The 24,071-nt window shown below is 35.4% G+C and overlaps 2 protein-coding genes across 5 annotated transcripts; one reads left to right on the forward strand and one right to left on the reverse strand.

The window, feature by feature from the left end:
• Window positions 1–532: 532 nt before the first annotated feature.
• On the forward strand, window positions 533–2,883 carry LOC139873350 (uncharacterized). Of its 2 annotated transcripts, none has more exons than XM_071861280.1 (4): window positions 533–769; window positions 1,596–1,957; window positions 2,145–2,273; window positions 2,547–2,883. In XM_071861280.1, exons 2-4 carry the CDS (start codon window positions 1,634–1,636, stop codon window positions 2,718–2,720), a joined length of 627 nt encoding a protein of 208 aa, XP_071717381.1. In that variant the 5' UTR covers window positions 533–769; window positions 1,596–1,633; the 3' UTR covers window positions 2,721–2,883. The 2 variants fall into 2 exon arrangements, with proteins under 2 accessions (XP_071717381.1, XP_071717389.1); XM_071861288.1 differs by having other exon boundaries at window positions 1,711–1,957.
• On the reverse strand, window positions 2,366–6,266 carry LOC139873327 (uncharacterized). Of its 3 annotated transcripts, none has more exons than XM_071861257.1 (11): window positions 6,130–6,266; window positions 5,968–6,048; window positions 5,449–5,538; window positions 5,164–5,330; window positions 4,503–4,574; window positions 4,342–4,411; window positions 4,167–4,246; window positions 3,712–3,774; window positions 3,464–3,540; window positions 3,108–3,210; window positions 2,366–2,815 (listed from the first exon to the last, which is right to left on the reverse strand). In XM_071861257.1, exons 1-10 carry the CDS (start codon window positions 6,205–6,207, stop codon window positions 3,110–3,112), a joined length of 879 nt encoding a protein of 292 aa, XP_071717358.1. In that variant the 5' UTR covers window positions 6,208–6,266; the 3' UTR covers window positions 2,366–2,815; window positions 3,108–3,109. The 3 variants fall into 3 exon arrangements, with proteins under 3 accessions (XP_071717358.1, XP_071717363.1, XP_071717372.1); XM_071861262.1 differs by having other exon boundaries at window positions 2,367–2,651; XM_071861271.1 differs by lacking the exon at window positions 4,503–4,574 and having other exon boundaries at window positions 2,369–2,815.
• Window positions 6,267–24,071: the final 17,805 nt, after the last annotated feature.

A 24,071-nucleotide genomic window follows, 5' to 3' on the forward strand; every position in this document is an offset into this window, starting at 1 on the left:
GAGATCGTTAACATATATATCCCGTTAACTTATTTAGACGTGTCACAGTTAAAGGCGTTACTTACAAACTAATTAGACGTGTGTTTTGAAACTTATTAGACGTGTTAAGCATTTAGACGTGTTCCCGGCAAATCTAATTAGACGTATTGCCAATTAGACGTGTTGTTGTTTCATATAGACGTGTTCCTGGTAGACATAATTAGACGTGTTGTTAATTAGACGTGTTAGTTGGAATACTTTTTAGACGTGTTGTCAATTAGAGGTGTTCCCGGTAAAAGTAATTAGACGTGGTTACTAATTAGAGGTGTTAAACTTATTTAGTCGTGTTGAATATATCTAATTAGACGTGTTGCGAATCTTAATTAGACGTGTTCCGTGTTTTTTTGTGTAAAAATCTTAATTAGACGTGTTCCGTTTGATAAAATAGACGTGTTATATAGTGAACACGTCTAAATGGAGGGCTCTAAATGAGCCGATAGTGGAGACCTCACCCAAACTCATTAATATGGACGAGAGGATATATGAACATCAGATAAAATAGATTTCAAAAGACCAAACTTGCGAAGTTCTTGCGGTCGAGCTGATCGCGTTTCCATCCCCAAGACCACACACCTTTAACAAATCTATCATCCACTATACAATTCAAATATCCAAATGAAAAAGTCGATGTCAGGAGTTCTTCACCAATTCAAATGTCTTTTTGAAAACAGACTGATGAACGATTCCTTATCTTCCAACTAATGAAGTTTAAGTCAAATATGAAACAATGGTATGAGACTATGAGTCAATAATTTTATGAGATTTAATTTATGTAAATAATCTAATCATTATTTTTTATTTATAATATAACTATTAAAATTTGTTCTAAAAAAGTTTCATTGATGTATTAATTTTATTTTTTGTTAAATTTTATATAATATAATTTATATATAGTTTTTAACTAGTTTATTGTGTTATTTATTTAAATTAAAATAGTTAACTTTTTTTATTTTAATTAATTTAGTAAAATAAAACACCTACTCCGTAATTAACATTGACGGTAAACCAATCACTGCTCTTTATTGGAGGAATAGTTGATAAAATTTTTATTAAGTTATAAAATAGTAATAAATAGTATCATATATCATATGGTCCAGATCTAGTTTTCCCTATTCAAAGGGTCCGAGTGACCATTTCAATTTTCTGTTTTTAATACAATAATTCGGTAATTTCTGCTGGAAAATTCAATCACTTAAATCCTGTTTATATTTATATATATATGTATATTATATTATATGGTGCAAGACAAAATCCGATGGTAATCATATTTATGTGTTGACAACAAAATCATACACACAAGAATAAAATTAATCAAATTTTTTTCTTTTACAAATCTAATAAATAAATTATTTTAGCTTCTACGACTGCCTTTTGCACTTTAGGGACAAAATAAACACGGCATAATTATTAGTACAAAAGTTATTTAGCTATTTACTGCAGCAGTTTCGTATACATGCATGTTTAAATAAAAATGGTTCAACCATTAGTAATTGCATTCTGTTACCAACATACACCAACAGTACACAAGCAAAGGCTAACAACATATATGAAAAAAGTGTGTAGTTTGGCATTTCAGACACAAAAAGTATGATCAATGGTGATTCACATTAGATCAATGTCCAGTGTTCGTTTCGTGTTCTTATTACTCATTTTAATCGCGTTTCACAAAAGCGGTGTGATTGGGACGAAGAAGCGAGTTCACATTCCAGATGATCTCGATGACGTACAGGACAATGAGGAGGACGAGGAGTGGATAGAGTGGGGACAGAAAAAGAGAATGACGGAAACAGAATTTGATCCGCCTCCTGATAATTTTTCTAATCTGGATTTAAGTCAGATGCAGGACGAGGTTATGAAACGACAGGTTGGGATGTCTTACGGCTTCGTTAAGCTCCAATTAGACTATCATCGTACCCCGGTAACTTGTTTGTTTTTCTAATTCCATTATAAGATGTTAGAATTGTGTTTTGTTCACAACATATTACAGGAAAAACCTTATCTGATTACCCGTCTTAGACCTGTTTTGGCTTTGGGTCATCAAATGGTTTGTTATTCAAGAAAAAGCAAAATATAATAAATTTTTGTTTGCTGTTATATATTTGCAGGATATGGTATCAGATATTGCATATAAATGGACCCAACTTGCAAGAACAGGAGCAATTGGAGTCACTTTCATGGGTTTTGATATCACAACTGTGATGTTCACATTACAAAATGCACAAAATATCTTTGAGGTATGTTGAATTCTTAGTAACCTAGTTGAATTCTACTCTCATTTCTATTGGTTTCACTTTATTAGAACTCAATATAAATGCTAACAAAATATAATAAATTCATTGATTATTAGAACTCATTTCTATTGGTTTCACTATAACAATGGGACATGCGAATATTAAGTAATACTATAACAACAACAATACTCAATCTCACAAATGTAAATATTAAGTAATAATGTATGTGGATCATAAACAATTCTTGCACAATTAACTCATATTTTCCGTGTTCAGTTTAACGAGTTTGTACTGAGTCAGCCAGAAGCATACGAGATTAAGATGGGGGAAAGATTTTTCCGAAGACCTGGAGATATCCCATTCGACGATCTTCTAAAAGAACTTCAAAAAGACATGAAAAAACAACTCAGTACTTCTTCAGATGATGCTACCATGAAAACCGAATTATAATTCAAGCTCAGAAGAAATTTTTATGTTGCTTTTCTTCTTATTATGTTCTTTTAGTTAACCCGGTCATTGTTAGAGTTTATTCCGTTGTATTACTTCTGCAATTATTTAGAACTCTTTTGTTACGAAATAATTATGACATTAGCGGTAACAAACCCACCCAAACAGGTTCTTTGTTCGTTATGAAATATCAGATTTCTTGCAGTGAACAGAAGTTAAAAAAAAAAAAAAAAAAAAGAGAGAGCACCAAATAGCATTTGGACTTAACAAAGTATATGAGGTTTTGTTAAGAAGAGTTGAGCTTAAAATGAATTTATTGGTTACAGTGGGTATTAAAGGGAAGCAGGAACAAATGTGTAATCAGTATTTTTTAGAGTTAAGAAAAGATACTTTTATTTTAACTTCTTGCTGAAATCAGAGAGCTGAAGCAGGTGAATTCTTGAATAAGTTGCAGCTTCATCCCTCTCTTTCTGAGTGTTATACCCCCAGTCACCTGTCAAAAAAAAAAAAAAAAAATTTGATTCGATGAGTGTAAATATTAACATACAGGAAACAGTATTTGCGAAAGAAAAAATGAAATGAACATGTATACTTTTTAATATAGTTAAGCCATTTAGTATATATCAACAACAGAATAATTGGTGTTACGAGGATTCAATTGACGTAATAGATTTCTTACAAGTAGAATATAAAAAATGGAAACTGGTTGCAGGGTAAGAAAAAATGAAGTGGTGAGGTGTTGTTACCTAGATACAAGTTCCATCCATTTAACTCGGGTTCTTTGATGACGTTTTTCAGAGTTGCTAGTCGATCTTCAACGAAGCTGATAACAATGAGTCGTAGTTAAAAAGTTAAAAAAAATGAAAAAGAAAAAAAAAAGAAAAGAAAATTACTGTATAACATTGCTGCAAGTGATTCGAAAGTGTTGTAGATCTTATGCAAGTAACGACTGTTTTAGACAAGCAATAATAAACTGGCTTTTTTGATGACTTACTGTAGGGTGAGACCTTGGTGTTCAGCTTGCTTTTGTAGCATCTTCAACACTTCTACTTTTGGGCTGATTTTCGGAGTTAAATAAAAGAAGGAAAAAAAAAAAAAAAAAAAAACTGAGTATGGTTAAAGAAATCAAACAACTTATACGCATTGGCGAAAAAATGAAGGGACCAGGGGGGGCACCCGCCCACCGGATTTGTAATTTTTAGTGAAAAAATTTTGGATTTTTCGATTTTTCCCTCGGTGGATTTTATTTTGCTCCCAAAGCCTCCATATTTTGCCCCCAAAGCCTCCATATTTTGCCCAAAAAACCTCCATATTTTTGCCCAAAAACTCCATATTTTGCCCAAAAAAAGTTGCTAGTTGCTACGCTTTTAAAAAAAATATCGCCCCTGGTGTAAAAAATTCCTGCTTCCGCCACTGGTTATACGTATCATATACTAAAAGGATACTAACCCGCTTCCGATACCGTAAATTCTTTCAGGTGGTAGAGTAACTCCAGCAAGTTCACGCAGTAACACATCAGCAAAACGGCCCTTGAAAGGGGAAATGATATTGCATTTATAAACAGGTATAACAAAAATCCGAAAACACGAACAAATATTGTGGTAAAACTGTCACTATGGAGTACTTGTTTTGTGGTAACGATATAGAGTTGTGAACTGGCAAACTTCAATGCATCAGGAACACCTGGATAAAACCTGTAAAATGAAGTCTAATTAAATTAAAAAGTATTTGATTGGCAACTAAACGCCTGAAACAGAATTCACTAATGATGAGCTAAAAATTTACCAACAACTAACGTGGGCCAAGCAATTTGAACGGGTCGAAAGTAGCCTTAAGTGTACTTGTAATGCATAAATCCTGCTAAATTGTTTTACTTAAATTTGGATCATTATTATTAAAAATATATAGATTTTGCAGTTTTGCAGGCCGGATATTGGGCCGTGCAACCGCACAGGGCCCAATATCTTTAGGGGCCCAAAATATAGTATAATGTTGAATACACCGACTCATTATCCATACATGAGTCCATTTGATAATTAAGAATTTAGAAAACTAAAAAAGAAAATACACCATGCTACGTTTCTATTGGATTTGATACTACGTTTTCTACGTTCATTATTTTGATTTATCGTAGTAATTATGACTTTATTAGTATTATAAAACTATATTATTGTATAATTGAAAATTTGGTGTATATAAGGGCCCACTTTTATTTAACGCACGGGGCCCATAAATTTAACAGGACGACCCTGCAGTTTTGCACACACCTTTAACATTATAAAGAAAGTATAAAAATACCAGAAATGACGGAAAGTGTTTTGGTCCAACCCGGCCTGACGACCCATACAAAAAGATCACTCATTTTGACCTGTTACATAACGCCCAACCTGCCTGCACATTTTGCCACCTGTAGTTGTAAGCATGTTCAATACGGATCATAACTTACCTGTTTGCTCCAACCCACGTAGCCAAGTCCTTCTCTATCCATTCATCCCTAACCTTTCCAAACAGATCTACAAGTTCCTCTCTGTTTTCGTTCCATTCCTCCATTATAACTGGTTTTATCCCTGACCAGTTCTCCAAAATTCCTTCAATTGTAAGTCCATCTGCAACCTTGCTCAATTAAACAATCACTTTCAAATTTTATTACAAAGTGTGAAAGAAACTGGACTTCTATATCAACCAATTATAAAACAAAATTAAAATTTAGAATTATAATTCATGCACACACTGATGACTTGCGCAATGAAGGGATTCTAATTTCCACCAGCAATCTCACGAGTAACAAGTTCTCGTATCCAGTTTCCACAACAGGCCGTACCTGCCCACAAATTGATATTAAATACGAACTTCTAGTCAGCATAAAACGTGCAAATTATGAAATCGACATCAATAAATGAACGATAAATAATTGTTATCGTGAATTTGAGATTTGTTTGGTTATTACTTCTTTTTATGTACTTCACACCTTCAATCTACTAAGCATTTCCGTTTACGCAATTATACCGTACTTATTAACATAACTATCAAGTAATTAAGTGTCCATTTCACACATGATATAAGCCTAAACACCAAAGGCAGACTAATCATGAAACATCAACAGAAAATCGAAAATAAAATAATCATGATAATAACTTTTCACCTAATTTGGATTATTCTTTGTAGCAAATATTAATAGGTCCTCTTTCGATTATACATAACAAAAATAACCTAATTTTGATGAAAAAATCAAATTAAGCAGAAAACTTACAACATGCATTTGATCAACAATCCAGTCTTCCATTGATGAATCAACAGTAGTAAACAATTCAGGCCATTTCACTTTAGCTGCCTACATCAATTTATTAACAATTAGACCTGGAGTTTGAACGGTTAATATACGATACATATACATATATAAAACAAAGAATACCTTAACAGCAGAGATGGAACTCTCTCCACAACTATCACAGAGAACTCCATCGAAGTCCAATGCATAAAGATCTCCCATATCTAATCCAATCCTCCACAACTTTAACTTCCTTTGTTTCGGTCCAAGTATTTTCTATTTATTTTTAGCATCCTTAATTAGACCATTACCAATCATGAAGCAGTTATGAACATTTCGTCACTGACACAGCTTTCTCTCTCCTCTTTTCTCACCACTTCCTCTCATAACACTCTCATAACACACTATTGTCAACCATGACATACTTACTCATTTTTATTATTATTATTATTATTATTATTATTATTATATAACAAATAAAAAATTGTTTTTAAACATCACATTTATTAAACAACAAAGGTTAGGGTTACATTTTTTTTAAAAGGAAAACGACATAACTTGAACATAAATTAAAAATTACATAAACTTAAACATAAAAAACACAATTAAACTACTCATCATCGTTGTAACAGTCTTCGTCTTCTTCGTTGTCCTCGTCTTCGTCTTCTTCGTAGTCCTCATCCTCGTCTTCGTCATCATTGGCGGTTGTACCGGAAGGCCCAACTTGTGGTACGTGTTGAACACGGAAATTTGCAGGAAGATTCCAAATGTGTTCGATGAGCTTTTGTCGTAGTAGATGATGAATGGTGGAATCTCGCAATTCTTTATTAACCCGAATGTGCGCTTGAACCCTTTCTTCAATTGATCTCCTTGTACGACGAGCGGGCCTATAGTTTTCTTCAGGGTCACACATTGCCCTTCCGTTGTCCTCGGTGATCATGTTGTGTAATATAACACAAGTGTGCATAATTCTTCGGATTCTTTCAACATAGAATTGTCGGGAAGGGTTTTTAATTATTGCCCAACGACCTTGAAGCACTCCGAAGGCCCGTTCAATATCTTTTCGGGCAGCTTCTTGGAACCTTTTAAATTTTGCACATTCAGGGGTAGGTGGACTTTTGAAAGACTTAACCAAAGTGAGATATATATTGTGTAACGACCCTGGTTTTTCCACTTTTATTTATTAATAATTATTATTATTAATACGTGTGATTAAACGAATGTATGTTATTACATTTACATGTTGCCATGATTGCCCGCACTTGACTTTAATTGCCCGAAACGTCTTTGTGACACACGAAACTTTCACGAATAATATTTTTAGATATTATTTACATTCATGATTAAGTTTTATTAATCATTTTAATTAACTAAGGTTATTGGTTAATTACTTGGGCTTTTGTTGGATTAACTTGTTAATTACTTGAACTTGGGCCTTTATTAGTGTTAATGGACTTAAGAGGCCCACCCTACTTCTTTAATGGACTTAACTAGCCCATTTTTATTACATGTAAGTATTATTTATGGTGTAACTAGTTAGTTAATTCATTAAGAATCTAGTTACCACATCTTTCCCATAAAACTACATCTTTTATCCAACCTTTTAAGGCTTTACATGCATGGAACTAGTGGGCAAACTCCTCCTCCCTCCCTCACCTTGAAACCGTCGGCCAAGCTTAGTGTAAAGGGGGTTTTGTCTTCAATTTTCCTTATTACTCTTTCACTAGTTCATTCCACTTCACACACACACTTTACTTGCTCTCATAATTCTCTCAACTTTTTCTCTCTTCTCCTCTAATACTTGTAAGTAACATGAGCATTAGTCCTCACCTCTCTTTCCTTCTAAAAACCGAAACCAAGAGACACATAATCATCATCATCATCTTTTGTTACTTACTTGTTTGTTATTATTACTTACTTACTTTGTGTAGCTTTCAAGAATCAAACTTGTTAGTTTGATTCTTCATTTTATCTTGTTAAAACAAGAACAACAAGAACATATACTTTCAAGTTATGTTCTACACTTGTTATTTTTTAAAAAGCTTTATATTCATGTGTTGATAAACTCATACTTGTAACTCATGTTAGTAAACTTTAAAAGTTTACTTTCCAAAGATCAAGACATAGACTTGAATCTTTAAAGTATGCAACCCATGAACTTATTTACTTGTTTACTTAGTTTATTTCTTCATATTATACACTTTAATTTCTTGTTTGTTGGTTGTGATTGGTCAAATGTTACTAGTTAACTTTGATCTCATAAATCTTGAACTAAAAGTAACTTTAAAAGTTCAAGAACATGTAAATGAAACTTTTTAATTATAACTTTGTACACTTATGTTAGATCTAGACTTTTGAGTCTTGGATCTTCAAGATCAAACTAAGAACTATGTTCTACAACTTAAGATCTTGATTTCATAAGTTCACTTTCAAGTTTGTAACTTATTATTAGTCTTAAAGTTCATGTATGTGTTAGATCTAAGACTTTGATGTAACTTTGGTTCATCAAAACACTTACAACTCTTAAGTGAAGTTGTGCTACATGTCTTGGACTTGCACAAGGGTTATGATGGTCAAAACTTGGTAAATATGATGTAAACACATCAATGAGTTGCACACTTGAAGCTATAGGCATCAAGGATGAGAACCATGATGAACATCAAACACCAAACCCACCGGAACCCATTATTTTTCTGCTTACTGTTCTCTGCCTACTGTTCTGATGTTTCTGTAATAGACAAGTTGACCTGGGCTGTTGTGATTATGATTTTCAAATAGATCTTTTCGAGTAGATAACTTTTCATATAGGACTCGTCTTAATCCGAGTTACGGTTTAGGATTTATGGCCCTCCGATCGTCACTATGTCCTTTTAACGTTGTGGAGAAATTTCTGACCTACTCGCACTTAGACCGTCGCCACGGTCAAACGAAGACGAGTTTGCTTCTGGAAATTTTACCACACTTAAAGGACTCATATACGGAGCCATGGCCACTGGTCTCACCTTAATTCAGTAAGGGTAGAGGCCGTGGTGACTGATCGAATCAGCTTTTGTTTTAAACTACTTTCATGAACGAAACCTACTTTACACCTTTTGTTAAATGATGAATGATGATGACCTTTAAGACCTTATTTACATACTTTTAAACCTATTAAGACGATTTACTGACTTAGTACTATTTGACTTAGGTTGAGGACCTTCGGACCGATTACTTGCACACCTATTCCGAACCAACTTTACGACTACATTATCATTGTGAGTTATAGCATTCTCTTTTTTACTTTAACTTATTTTGGGAACTGAGAATACATGCGGATTTTATGTTTTACATACTAGGCACGAGTACTTAAACTTATATATGTGTGGGTTATATAAAGGCAGAAACATTCCCTTTAGCTCGGTAACGTTTAATCATTGGTTTTTGAACCGGTGAACGCGAATCTTAGATATGGATCCATAGGGTTTGACATCCCCACTCGGGCTAGTCGCGCTAGCATTTAACGAGTGTTTAATACTTCGTACACATACGCACTTTCCAAGTGTACTTTCAGGGGGTATAAACGTTAAGTTAGTTACCAAGTGCCCACGGTTGAGCATATACTTAAACATACTGATTTGGATTACTGTTTCGAAACGCTCTTTGTAGCACTGAAATCTCGTGGCCTACCTTACATCACTGTTATACTTAAACTATAGCTCACCAACCTTTGTGTTGACGTTTTTAAGCATGTTTTTCTCAGGTGCTTAACGTTGCTTCCGCTGTTATACTAGTCTTGCTGTAGACACCCGCTGCTTTAGAGATGTCACTGCATGAACGCTTACTTTTGCATTCAAAGTTTGGTATTTTTGGAACGATGATTTGTAACGACCATTGGGGTCACATACAATTATTAATTGCTTCTACTTAGTTAAGCATGCTTTTGATGTAAAACATTCGACGTTGGTTATGACGTCAATTTTATTATGAATGCAAACTCTTTTTGAAATCGCATATAGTACTTAACCTTGTAATGAACCTGTTGTTGATGGTCCGTACATGATGATTTAGTACGGGGCATCACATATTGTGTGGGATGAGAGTAAAAGTGTGATGTATGTTTATATGGGGATAGTAGTATATATATATAGTGGAGGTATTGAAAAAAAAAATATATTACAACGGCTATAAAGCCGTTTAAACAGCCCCAAACCTCAACAAACTTCGTCCTCGAATATGCGTATCGATGAAAAAAACCAGGGCGAATTGGGCGAGGGCGGCCGAGAGCGGCACCATTGCCATCGGCACCCTCCCACGAAGGTGATGAAGACATCCTTGATAACTTGCCGATGGGAATGGTCTTATGTCTCTCTTCAAATTTTATACTTCGTTGAGTTTGTCCCTACTTGAAAATAACAAAAACAAAACTCAATTCAACAAAATTAATATGAGATGTAATATTTTATAGTAAGACAAAGTCATTTCTTTACTTAAAATGAAGCATGGCAAGAGTAGAAAAAATTCTAACTCTGAATGTTCTATTCATAGGGAGATTGTGATAGAGAACAAGATGAAGTCAAGCCCAATATAATAAGTAGCCCAATAATTAGTTAGGGTTTCATTGTCAATCTCTTTATATATGAGTGTTGCTAGTCAAGTTAGGACATGGAGATTTTATGTACGTGTTTTAGTGAAACAACCCAACCCGTACTCCGTACGCTATAAATTTTTTTTTTTTATAATATACACATTTATGCGCCAATTAAATATGTAGACCAACTCACAAGTTTCATTAAACCGTACAACCATTACCAATGTTTACAAAAGGCACAATGGCCGTTAATTAAGTTAATACAAGTTTGACCGAATACAATGGTAGTTTATTAACCAAACGACCCGACGAGCATGGTTTGGGACTAAACTACCCAAAAGATGGCCAACTTCCAAAAGATCCTACAAGCACATCATCAAGGGCATCTAGTGCCCGAAAATCCCCTTCCCTTTATCCTCACCTGCAACTAAAAGATAAACAACGAGAGGGGTAAGCTAACGCTTAGTGAATGCAATAATTATACATGATCATATATAACCTACTTACTTGCATACACTTACACAATACCACATACGAGCTAGCAATTCAACAAACATGCAATCCATCATGCATAAACTACTATCCACGTTCCACATTACGCTAGCAACAATAATAGCATATGGTTCACAATATAATATGCTAAGTACAATTCGCACAACCATGGTTAACCAAGTATACCAGAGAACGGTACATGTAAGTCCGTTGGAGTTCATAACATCCACTAGTGTTACTTATACACCGCGTAATCACTAGTCCCCCGGGTGATGTCTTAAACACCGCGACTAACTCACCCTTACAACAATGTGGCGTCTTAAACACCGCGACGAATCCACACTTCATTCAATACAATGAGTGGTGTCTTGAACACCGCGACACTTCCACTCTCACGACATTGTGGTGTCTTAAACACCGCGACAATCCCACATGTCAATTACACAAGGAGTAGTGTCTTAAGCACCGCGACAATACTACTCGTTACCTAGAATGTGGTGTCTTGAACACCGCGACACTTCCACATTCATACCACACAAATAAATACATTATATACGTTCACGCATAATTATTCCACTCACCTTGACGCAAGGATGATGAATAATCGCTTCCAAACTTCAAAGCCAAGTACCTAATACATTAAGTACCAATTCAATACATAAACTAGTGGAATTAACCACATTACATTTACTTGGGCATTTAATGACTCAATTTCGCATTAAATGACCCAACCACACCACAACCGCCCTCTTAATGGCCAAGACTCGACTTTAATTACCAACATTAGTGTATTAAAGTCTACTAGCCTGAATTGACATCCACCTAGGGTAATTTACACCCATTTTACCCAAACTAGGCCAACTAGTACATTCTTGACCCAAATGACATCTCTTTCAATTCTAACAAGTGTTTAATGCTTACAATACCATTAACACTTTCAAACTCCCAAATGGATTATGGCCATTAGGGTTTCATTACAACAACCTAACCCAAATTCACCCATTTTACTCCCAAATGGGTCATACAAGCTTCTATTAACCAAAACCCTAGCCATAATCAATTAAAACTCGAAACTTAGAGTTAGAACTTACCGAGACTATCACCACGTAGCTAGAGTCACAAGGAACAACTTTAATACTTGCTCCAAAGATCAACCCTAAATCCTTCCTCTCTCAATCTCACTTTGAATCCAAATGGGTGTTAGAGTTTTGGGAGAGAAATTGAAAGAAAATGAAAAAGGAAAATGAAATAAATGAACTAGTGGACCAGATTTAATGCACCCATCTGATCTATACGTCCATTTACCATTTTGCCCCTCAAAATCTCTTAATTTAACCTAAAACCGGAACCTAGCCAGCAGGCCTGCCGCGGCGCGGCACTAAACGTCACGGCGCGACGAAACACATGAAAAACAGCACCCTTTAATCCAAGTTCTGATCAAATCTTTGCTTGATGTGTCGCGTCGCGGAGCCCTGTATCGCGGCGCGACAATTGCCTGGAACTGGTGCCCTCGACTAGCTAATCAATTTTCCAAGGTTTCCATAACTAATAACCCAAACGCTCACTTTAATACACATACTAACCCCAACCTTGAGTCTCACACGACTCAATGCCATCGTGACACGTAGGTAAACACGTTCGCGCATGCATTCAACATTTATAATATACACATTCTCAAGTAACTAACATGTTAGCTAACTTAGCCACATAACGAGCAAGTTATAGACGTATAATTGATTAGGTGTGTACCTTTAAGCGTGTACGGAAAAGCGGGGTGTTACAACTCTCCCCCACTTAGATCGGAGCGCGTCCTCGAGATCCAAGCCGCATGACAAGCCGGAAGATAAGCCAAAACAAAGTCTTCGGATTCCCATGTAAACTCGGAACCCCTTCGATGTCGCCATTGCACTTTGAAGGTTCTAACTTCCTTGTTCCGCAACATCTTAACCTTTTCATCAAGGATTGCAACCGGTTCTTCCGCATACTCTAACTTGTTATTCAAAGTAATCTCATCCAATGGCACCCAAGTCGAGTCATCCACAAGACACTTGCGAAGATGGGAAACATGGAACGTATTATGAATTCCCGCAAGTTCTTCGGGTAACTCTAATCGATAAGCAACCTCACCAACACGTGCCAATACCTTGAAAGGACCAATAAACCGAGGAGCTAACTTTCCTCGCTTCCTAAACCGAATCACACCCTTCTATGGAGAAACCTTAAGCATCACCATATCACCTTCTTGAAACTCAATCGTTCTTCTACCTTTATCGGCATAAGACTTTTGTCTATCTTGCGCCGCTTTAAGTCGAGCCCGAATCATTTCAATTTTACTATTCGTCTCCAAAACCAAATCGGAACTTCCGATTTCTCGTTGACCCACTTCTCCCCAACAAATGGGAGTTCGACATCTACGCCCATAGAGCATCTCGTATGGTGGCATCCCAATACTAGTGTGGCAACTATTATTGTATGAGAATTCCACCAAGGGTAAGTGCTCGTCCCAACTTCCACCAAAATCAATAATACACGCCCTTAACATATCCTCTAGCGTTTGGTTAGTACGCTCGGTTTGACCATCCGTTTGAGGATGATACGCCGTGCTCATTTTCAATTGAGTACCCATATCTTCATGAAACTTGTTCCAAAACCGAGATGTAAAGCGAGTATCTCGATCCGAAACAATAGATACCGGAACCCCATGTCTTGATATCACCTCCTTTATAAACAACTTAGCTAAAGTCTCCGATGATATCGTTTCCCGAATGGGAAGAAACAAGGCACTCTCCGTCAATCTATCAACAATCACCCAAATCGTATCGTATTGGGTTCGCGCCGTCTTCGGTAACTTGGTAATAAAGTCCATGGTAATGTGCTCCCATTTCCATTTCGGGACTTCCAATGGTTGTAACTTACCGTAAGGCTTTTGGTGTTCGGCTTTGACTTGCAAGCACGTGACGCATTGTTCAACATACTTAACCACATCACGTTTCATGCCGGGCCACCAATAATCTTTCTACAAATCATAGTACATTTTCGTTGCACCCGGATGAATGGAATACTTGGACTTATGTGCTTCATCAAGTAGCATTCGCCGGTACTCCCCCATCTTGGGTACCCACACCCTTCCTTGAAAGGACAACAAGCCACGCGAGCCCATTGTAATGAACTCCGATTGGCCAACGATTCGTTCCGTGTGCTTATTGTGAACATAAGCCTCTATTTGATCTTCACCCATCTTTTCAAGAAAGTCATTAGTGATAATCAAACGTAACGATCCCACCTTTATCGCCGGATGTGTACTCTTTCGACTCAAGGCATCCGCAACAACGTTCGCCTTACCCGGATGATAAAGTATCACGCAATCATAATCTTTCACTACATCCATCCACCTACGTTGACGATAATTCAAATCTCGTTGAGTAAAGAGATGTTTCAAATTCTTGTGATCCGAATATATCGTACACTTGACACCATACAAGTAATGGCGCCAAATTTTCAACGCATGCACAACCGCCGCCATCTCTAAATCATGAGTCGGGTACCTCGTCTCGTGTTCTTTTAATTGTTGAGAGGCATAAGCGATGACTTTACCTCTTTGCATCAGAACACACCCGAGTCCATTCAACGAAGCATCACAATAAACCACCATGTCTTCAATCCCTTCCGGTAACACCAACACCGGAGCTTGACATAACTTCTCTTTCAACAATTGAAAGGCGACTTCTTGTTCATTTTCCCAATTAAATTTAACATTCTTCCTCGTCAACTTCGTCAAAGGAGAAGCAATCTTAGAAAAGTCTTGAATAAACCGACGATAATAACCGGCCAATCCTAGAAAACTTCGGATTTCCGTAGGCGTAGTCGGTCGACTCCAACTTTTCACCGTTTCGATCTTCCTCGGGTCTACCATAATACCTTCTTGATTCACAATATGACCAAGGAATTGAACTTCCCTTAGCCAAAATTCACATTTGGAGAACTTAGCATACAATTTCTCCCTTCGCAACGTCTTCAACACTTCACGTAAATGGTGTTCATGTTCCTTCATACTCTTGGAATAAACGAGTATGTCATCAATGAACACGATTACCGACTTGTCCAACATAGGTTGGCACACTCGGTTCATTAAATCCATGAATGCCGCCGGTGCATTCGTGAGACCAAAAGGCATAACCACAAACTCATAATGCCCGTAACGCGTCCGAAAGGCCGTTTTCTCGATGTCTTCCTCACGGACCCGCACTTGATGATAGCCGGACCGTAAATCGATCTTAGAAAAATACGTAGCACCTTGGAGTTGATCAAATAAATCGTCGATCCGAGGTAATGGATAACGATTCTTGATCGTCACTTTATTCAACTCCCTATAGTCGATGCACATTCGCATGCTTCCATCTTTCTTTTTCACAAACAAAACCGGAGCACCCCACGGCGAGGAGTTCGGTCGAATGAAACCCTTCTCAAGCAACTCTTGGGTTTGATTAAGCAATTCTTGCATCTCCGTCGGTGCTAAACGATAAGGGGTTTTAGCAATGGGAGTAGCTCCCGGAACCAACTCGATGCGAAATTCGACTTGTCTTTCCTCCGGAACACCCGGTAATTCATCCGGAAAGACATCTTCAAATTCATTAACCACCAGAATCTTACGAATAGGTGGTGGCTCATCACGAGTATCAACTACGTGAGCAAGATAAAACAAGGCACCGCTCTTGAGAAAACGTCGTGCCCTTGCATACGTGCACAATGGTACGAGTCTCCTCCGTCTATCGCCATGAATAATCAACTCTCCCCCTGATAATGCTAAAAACGAACATATATTTCATAGCATTATTCCTCAAGAAAGACAAGCTTTTAGTTGCAATTGTTCTATTTACAAGTGATATTCGTTTAAATAATAAAAGGTGAAGACAAAAGACAGATTCGACGAATTGAAGACGCAAACGACCAAAAAGCTCAAAAGAACAAAAGACAATAAAAAAGATTCCAATTATTGATAAGAAACGTCTCGAAATTACAAAAGTACAAGATTCAAAACGCAAAGTACAAGATATTAAATTGTACGCGAGGACGTTCGAAAATCCGGAACCGGGACCAGAGTCAACTCTTAACGCTCGACGCAACCGACTAAAAATTACAAGTTAATTATGTATATAAATATAATATAATATATAATTAATTATATTAATTATATATATATTATATATATATTATTAAAACCGTCGGCAGCAAGAAACTCCAAGGGTGTGAGCTGTAAATACATCCTCCGCGACTCGCGGAGTTTGAAGGGGTTTTTTCCGCGAGTCGCGGAGCCCCAATTTTCAACTCTGGCTATAAAGCCAACCGAATTCTGATCAAATTTCATATCTTATTTCATATCTCTCTCAATATATACGTAATATATATATATAATTTATATTTTAATTTTAATTTTAAATCCTAATAATAATAAGGGTATGTTAGCGAATGTTGTAAGGGTGTAAGTCGAAATTCTGTCCGTGTAACGCTACGCTATTTTTAATCATTGTAAGTTATGTTCAACCTTTTTACATTAATGTCTCGTAGCTAAGTTATTATTATGCTTATTTAAAACGAAGTAATCATGATGTTGGGCTAATTACTAAAATTGGGTAATTGGGCTTTGTACCATAATTGGGGTTTGGAAAAAAGAACGACACTTGTGGAAATTAGACTATGGGCTATTAATGGGCTTTATATTTGTTTAACTAAATGAAAGTTTGTTAATGTTAATATAAAGATTTACAATTGGGCGTCCCTATAAATTACCATATACACTCGATCGGACACGATGGGCGGGGTATTTATATGTACGAATAATCGTTCATTTAACCGGACACGGGAATGGATTAATAGCCACTAGAATAATTAAAACAGGGGTGAAATTACATTCAAGGGTAATTGGTGTAATTGTTAACAAAGTAGTAAAACCTTGGTTTACACGCAGTCGATAACCTGGTGTATTCATTAAACAAAGTATTAAAACCTTGTTACAATTCGAATCCCCAATTAGTTGGAATATTTATCTTCGGGTATAATAATAATTTGACAAGGACACTTGCAATTTATATTTATGACTGATGGACTGTTATGGACAAAAACCAGACGGATATATTAAATAATCCAGGACAAAGGACAATTAACCCATGGGCATAAAACTAAAATCAACACGTCAAACATCATGATTACGGAAGTTTAAATAAGCATAATTCTTTTATTTCATATTTAATTTCCTTTATTTTATATTTAATTGCACTTCTAATTATCGCACTTTTATTTATTGTTATTTAATCGCACTTTTAATTATCATACTTTTTAATTATCGCAATTTTATTTTATCGCACTTTTATTATTCGCAATTTCATTATCGTTATTTACTTTACGCTTTAATTTAAGTCTTGTATTTATTTTATATTTTACATTAGGTTTTAACTGCGACTAAAGTTTTAAAATCGACAAACCGGTCATTAAACGGTAAAAACCCCCCCTTTATAATAATAATATTACTTATATATATTTGTATTTTTATAAAAGTAAACTAATATAGCGTTGAGCTTTGTTTAAAGATTTCCCTGTGGAACGAACCGGACTTACTAAAAACTACACTACTGTACGATTAGGTACACTGCCTATAAGTGTTGTAGCAAGGTTTAAGTATATCCATTCTATAAATAAATAAATATCTTGTGTAAAATTGTATCGTATTTAATAGTATTTTCCTAGTAAAATAATAACTATTTTATATACACCTCGCTTCACATCAAGTTATTTTTGGCGCCGCTGCCGGGGAAACTATCTTAAAAGCCGGAAGCGCAACGCTAATAATAAAAAAAAAAAAAAAAGATTTTTTAGTTACTTTTATTAAAATTCGTTTTTGTAAAAATACGTTTTAAAAATATAAAAAGAAAAACAAAAATATATGTATTTTTAAGATTTTGTTAAATATTTAAGTTTTATAAGTTTCTTTATTTCTATTTTAGTTTATAAAAATATAAGTTTTATTTTAAAATCTTTTATTTATTTAAAAAACAGAAAACATAAAAAAAAATAAAAATAAAGAAAACGCGTAAAATTTCAAACCTGTCAGCTGAAATTCTGAACCCCGCGACTCGCGGGGTTTTCTTTATAAATTGCCGCAACTCGCGGAGCTTGTCTGACACGCGAACAGATGCCCTAATTCAGCATTTATTACGGGATTTAATTAATTATTATTATTATTTAACCCTTATTATTATTATTATTATTATTATTATTATTTTTAGTTTTATTTTTACTTTTACTTTTTATTATATATTTAGTTTAAATAAGTTTAATTAATTTGTAAAATTAATAGTTTAATAAAATAAATAATATAAAAATAATATTTTTATAAAAATTGTACTTTTTACAAATTTTTGTATATTTTTATATTTTGTCCCTTTTTAATCGTTGTAGCGTAATATTTGTATTTTTTAGCTCATATTTAATTTTAAACTTAGTTTTTGCTATAGTTATTTTTACTCCTAGATTTTTAGGCTTTGCCGTAGAATTCCTTAAGTGCTTTTTCTTTAGACTAAGATTTAGGTGCTTTAGAATTTTGCGACGCCTTTTTAAGTTTTTAAGTTATTTCCATTTGGGATTTAGTTTTTCCTGTAAGCTTTAATATTTTTAGACCTTTTACTATGTACCAATTATCATTCCAATTAGTAATTTCAATTTGCGATTATAATTTTAAGTTAGTTGTAGTAATAAGGTTAGGTTAGTCAAGTATTTTTAAGTTTTATAAGTTTCTTTTATTTTTCCGTCACCTTTTATTTTTCAACCATTTTTCTTTTTCGACCTTTTGCGACGAACTCTTTTTCTCTCTTATTTCTCGCTATTCTAGTTTTTAGGACTTAGAATTTTTTCTACTTCTTATCTAAATTTCTTAAAATTACGAAAATTTATTTTAAGTGGTTAAATTAATAGACATCAAAATTTTCTGGTTCGTAGTAATAGTTGGATTTGTACGTGGACCGGGTTATTGGAGCCAAACAGTCCTCAATTATATTGAGACCAAACGAATCCTGCCCCTCTGCTGCATCTTTTGGCTATTCGAAACGTGGGCAAAATCAGAAAAGTCTATCGATTGGATAACTTATTATAATTTTTCTTTCCTTTTTAAAACTAATAGGATATTCAGTGAATGTACCGAGCAAGACGTTCATCACCTTTTGTACGTTCACCACCTGTAACTCGATCAAGACATCGTTTAACAAATATAACCGCCGTTGATTTTTCTTTAGAATCGTCATCCAGTCGACCAAGTACTTCAGTTCAAATTTCCGATAATCCATTTTTTGAACCCGACCTCACAATTGAGAATCCGGAGAATATTCAGGAACGGTTCATAGATCCTGAACCATTAAACTTTCCTCTGGAACGACCAATCATTCAAACAGAGATTGTTGAGGAACGAACCATTAAATCAGAATCATCTAGTGATACCGATTCAACAAATTCAATTATGGAGAATCTGGAACCTTTAAGTATGGAAGACCGAATGAGAGCTAAACGCACTGGCCAAGGTCACGCAATTACTCATCCAGACATTAATGCGCCAGATTATGAAATCAAAGGACAAATTCTACACATGGTGACTAATCAATGCCAATTTAGTGGTGCGCCGAAGGAAGATCCAAATGAACATCTACGTACCTTCAATAGGATCTGCACACTATTTAAAATACGAGAAGTGGAGGATGAACAGATATATCTCATGTTATTTCCCTGGACTTTAAAGGGAGAAGCCAAAGATTGGTTGGAATCGTTACCTGAAGGGGCGATCGATACATGGGATGTTTTAATTAACAAATTTCTTAAACAATTCTTTCCTGCATCTAAAGCCGTAAGACTTCAAGCAGAAATTGTTACGTTCACACAGAAACCAAATGAAACTCTATATGAGGCGTGGACAAGATATGGAAAGTTGTTAAGAGGATGTCCGCAACATGGTTTAGACACCTGCCAAATAGTACAAATATTCTACCAAGGATGCGACATCACTACAAGAAAAGACATAGATATAGCAGCTGGTGGTTCTATTATGAAGAAAACCGAAACTGATGCTTACAAAATTATTGATAACACTGCTTCCCACTCACATGAGTGGCACCAAGAAAAAGATATCATTAGATCATCTAAAGCAGCTAGAGCCGATTCTAGCCATGACTTAGATTCCATTTCGGCAAAGATAGATGCTTTCGAGAGACGAATGGAAAAGATGACTAAGGATATTCACTCAATACGAATTAGTTGTGAGCAGTGTGGAGGACCACATTTGACAAAAGATTGTCTCAGTATTGAATTAACAATGGAACAAAGAGAGAATATTTCATACATAAACCAAAGGCCTGGAAATAATTATCAGAATAATTATCAACCGCCAAGACCTATTTACAATCAAAATCAGAACTATAACCGAAATGTTCCATACAACAACCAACAAGGTCTTAGCAATCAACAAGTATCCAATAATACTTACAATCAGCAAAGACCAAATTTTCAAAACAAACCACCACAACAAACCGATGATAAAAAGCCGAATTTAGAAGATATGATGACGAAGCTAGTTGAAACTCAAACGCAGTTTTTCACATCTCAAAAACAAACCAATGAACAAAATGCTCAAGCATTTAGAAATCAACAAGCTTCTATTCAAAATCTGGAACAAGAAGTAAGTAACCTAGCAAGGTTAATAGGTGAAAGAAAACCGGGAAGTTTACCTAGTGATACAAATGCTAACCCCCGGAATGAAACAGCTAAAGCAATGATAGACGTGTTCGGTAAGAAACTGACCCTAAGTATAGAGGATGAGAGTGTTACCTTTTCAGTTGATAGAGCAATGCAACAACCACAATCTGCAGATGATACATGTTATTATATTCAAACTATAGATGCACATGCAGAACTATTAGAAGAATTTCCAGAATTACAAGGAACAGGAGAATGTTCTTTAGGAGAAGGTAATGAACCAATTGATGAAGCTGAAATGTTAGCTACACTTATAGCTAATGGATATGAACCAACAACAGAAGAAATTCAAATGCTAAAAGAAGAAGACAGATATCGATATAAATCATCGATAGAAGAACCTCCGAAATTAGAGTTAAAGCCACTTCCAAACCATTTGGAATACGCTTATTTACATGGTGAATCTGAATTACCTGTAATAATATCGTCTTCTCTTACTGAAAATGAGAAATCACAACTCATTTCTGTGTTGAAAGCTCATAAACCAGCCATTGCATGGAAGATTCATGATATTAAAGGAATAAGTCCTTCGTATTGCACACATAAAATCCTTATGGAAGAAGGTCATAAAACGTATGTGCAACGCCAACGAAGACTAAATCCTAATATGCAAGATGTAGTTAAGAAAGAGATTATTAAACTGCTAGATGCAGGTTTGATATATCCAATTTCTGATAGTCCATGGGTAAGCCCAGTTCAATGCGTCCCTAAGAAGGGTGGCATGACTGTCATTACAAATGAGAAAAATGAGCTTATTCCTACTAGGACTGTAACAGGATGGCGTGTATGTATTGATTATAGAAAATTAAATGACGCCACCAGAAAAGATCACTTTCCCTTACCTTTCATAGATCAAATGTTGGAAAGATTAGCCGGAAATAGTTACTATTGTTTTCTAGATGGATTTTCCGGATATTTTCAAATTCCAATAGCACCCGAAGATCAAGAGAAAACCACATTCACGTGCCCTTATGGTACTTTTTCTTACAAAAGAATGCCATTTGGACTTTGTAACGCCCCTGCAACCTTTCAAAGGTGTATGATGGCGATTTTTCATGACATGATAGAAGAATGCATGGAAGTATTCATGGATGACTTTTCAGTCTTCGGTGATACATTTAAATCATGTCTAGTTAATCTGGAACGAATGCTAATTAGATGCGAAAAATCAAATCTAGTACTTAATTGGGAGAAATGCCATTTCATGGTTAAAGAAGGCATCGTTCTTGGACATAAAATTTCAAAAGAAGGAATTGAAGTAGATAGAGCTAAAGTAGATGTAATTGCTAAACTTCCACATCCCACCAATGTTAGAGGAGTTAGGAGTTTTCTAGGGCATGCCGGTTTTTACCGACGTTTCATAAAAGATTTTTCTAAAATTGCCACTCCTATGAATAAACTCCTAGAAAAGGATGCGCCATTCATCTTTTCAGATGAATGTATCAAATCTTTTAATATTCTTAAAGAAAAACTCACTAATGCACCGATCATGATAACACCAAATTGGAATCTACCATTTGAACTAATGTGCGATGCAAGTGATTTTGCAATGGGAGCCGTTTTAGGACAAAGGATTGAAAAACGATTTCAACCTATATATTATGCTAGTAAGACATTACAAGGAGCACAAACGAACTATACAACTACTGAAAAAGAACTCCTTGCTATTGTCTTTGCTTTTGACAAATTTCGATCATATCTCGTTCTAGCAAAAACGGTGGTCTATACCGACCATTCTGCTCTTAGATACCTATTTTCAAAACAAGATGCTAAACCAAGATTAATCCGTTGGATCTTACTCTTACAAGAGTTTGATATTGAAATCCGAGATAAAAGAGGAGCAGAAAATCTCGCCGCTGATCATCTTTCTCGTCTTGAAAATCCCGAATTAGAAGTTCTAAATGAATCGGCCATACAAGACAACTTTCCTGATGAATATCTATTGAAGATAGATTATAAAGAAATCCCATGGTTTGCAGACTATGCAAACTACTTAGTTTGTGGATTCCTTGAAAAAGGATTATCGTACCAAAGACGAAAGAAATTCTTCAGTGATATAAAACACTATTTCTGGGAAGATCCACATCTGTTTAAAAGTTGTCCCGATGGAATAATACGCCGATGTGTATTTGGAGATGAAGCTAGTAAAATATTAAACCATTGTCACACAGGACCAATAGGAGGGCATTATGGGCCTCAACTAACAGCAAGAAAAGTTTATGAAGCTGGATTCTATTGGCCTACAATTTACAAAGACGCACACCTTCTTTGCAAATCCTGTGATGCATGTCAAAGGGCCGGAAAAATAAGTCAACGTGATGAAATGCCACAAAATGTCATCCAAGTATGTGAAGTATTTGACATTTGGGGTATTGACTTTATGGGTCCATTTCCAAAATCTCATAATAATCTATATATACTCGTAGCCATTGATTATGTATCTAAATGGGCGGAAGCACAAGCTCTCCCAACTAACGATGCACGAGTTGTAGTCAACTTTTTAAAACGTCTTTTTGCAAGGTTTGGAACACCGAAAGCTTTAATAAGTGATCGGGGTACTCATTTCTGTAATAATCAACTTGAGAAAGTTCTTAAAAGATATGGAGTAACTCATAAAATCTCCACCGCATATCATCCACAAACAAGTGGACAAGTTGAAAATACCAACCGAGCTTTAAAACGTATTCTAGAGAAAACCGTAGGATCAAATCCGAAGGAATGGTCCATTAAATTGGAGGATGCACTCTGGGCTTTTAGAACAGCCTACAAAACTCCAATTGGAACCACACCTTTTAGACTTGTTTATGGAAAAGCATGTCATCTTCCAGTAGAAATTGAACACAAAGCATTTTGGGCTTTGAAGACATGTAATCTTGATTTACATGAAGCCGGACGTCTACGATTAAGTCAACTAAACGAATTAGAAGAATTAAGACATGAAGCATACGAAAATTCGTTAATCTATAAAGAAAGAACGAAGAAATGGCATGATAAAAGAATCAGAAGTTCAAAAGAATTTAAAGAAGGAGACAGAGTTCTTCTTTTCAATTCACGATTCAAGCTATTTCCTGGAAAATTGAAATCAAGATGGTCTGGACCATTCATAGTCAAAAGAGTTTTCCCATACGGAACGATAGAATTGATAAATTCAAATGGGATTGAATTTAAAGTTAATGGTCACAGAGTTAAACATTACATACATAGTCCGATGGAAGTCGACAACGAAGTTAATCACAAT

The sequence above is a fragment of the Rutidosis leptorrhynchoides genome, chromosome 1, assembly GCF_046630445.1.
Source record: "Rutidosis leptorrhynchoides isolate AG116_Rl617_1_P2 chromosome 1, CSIRO_AGI_Rlap_v1, whole genome shotgun sequence".
Classification (NCBI taxonomy): domain Eukaryota; kingdom Viridiplantae; phylum Streptophyta; class Magnoliopsida; order Asterales; family Asteraceae; genus Rutidosis; species Rutidosis leptorrhynchoides.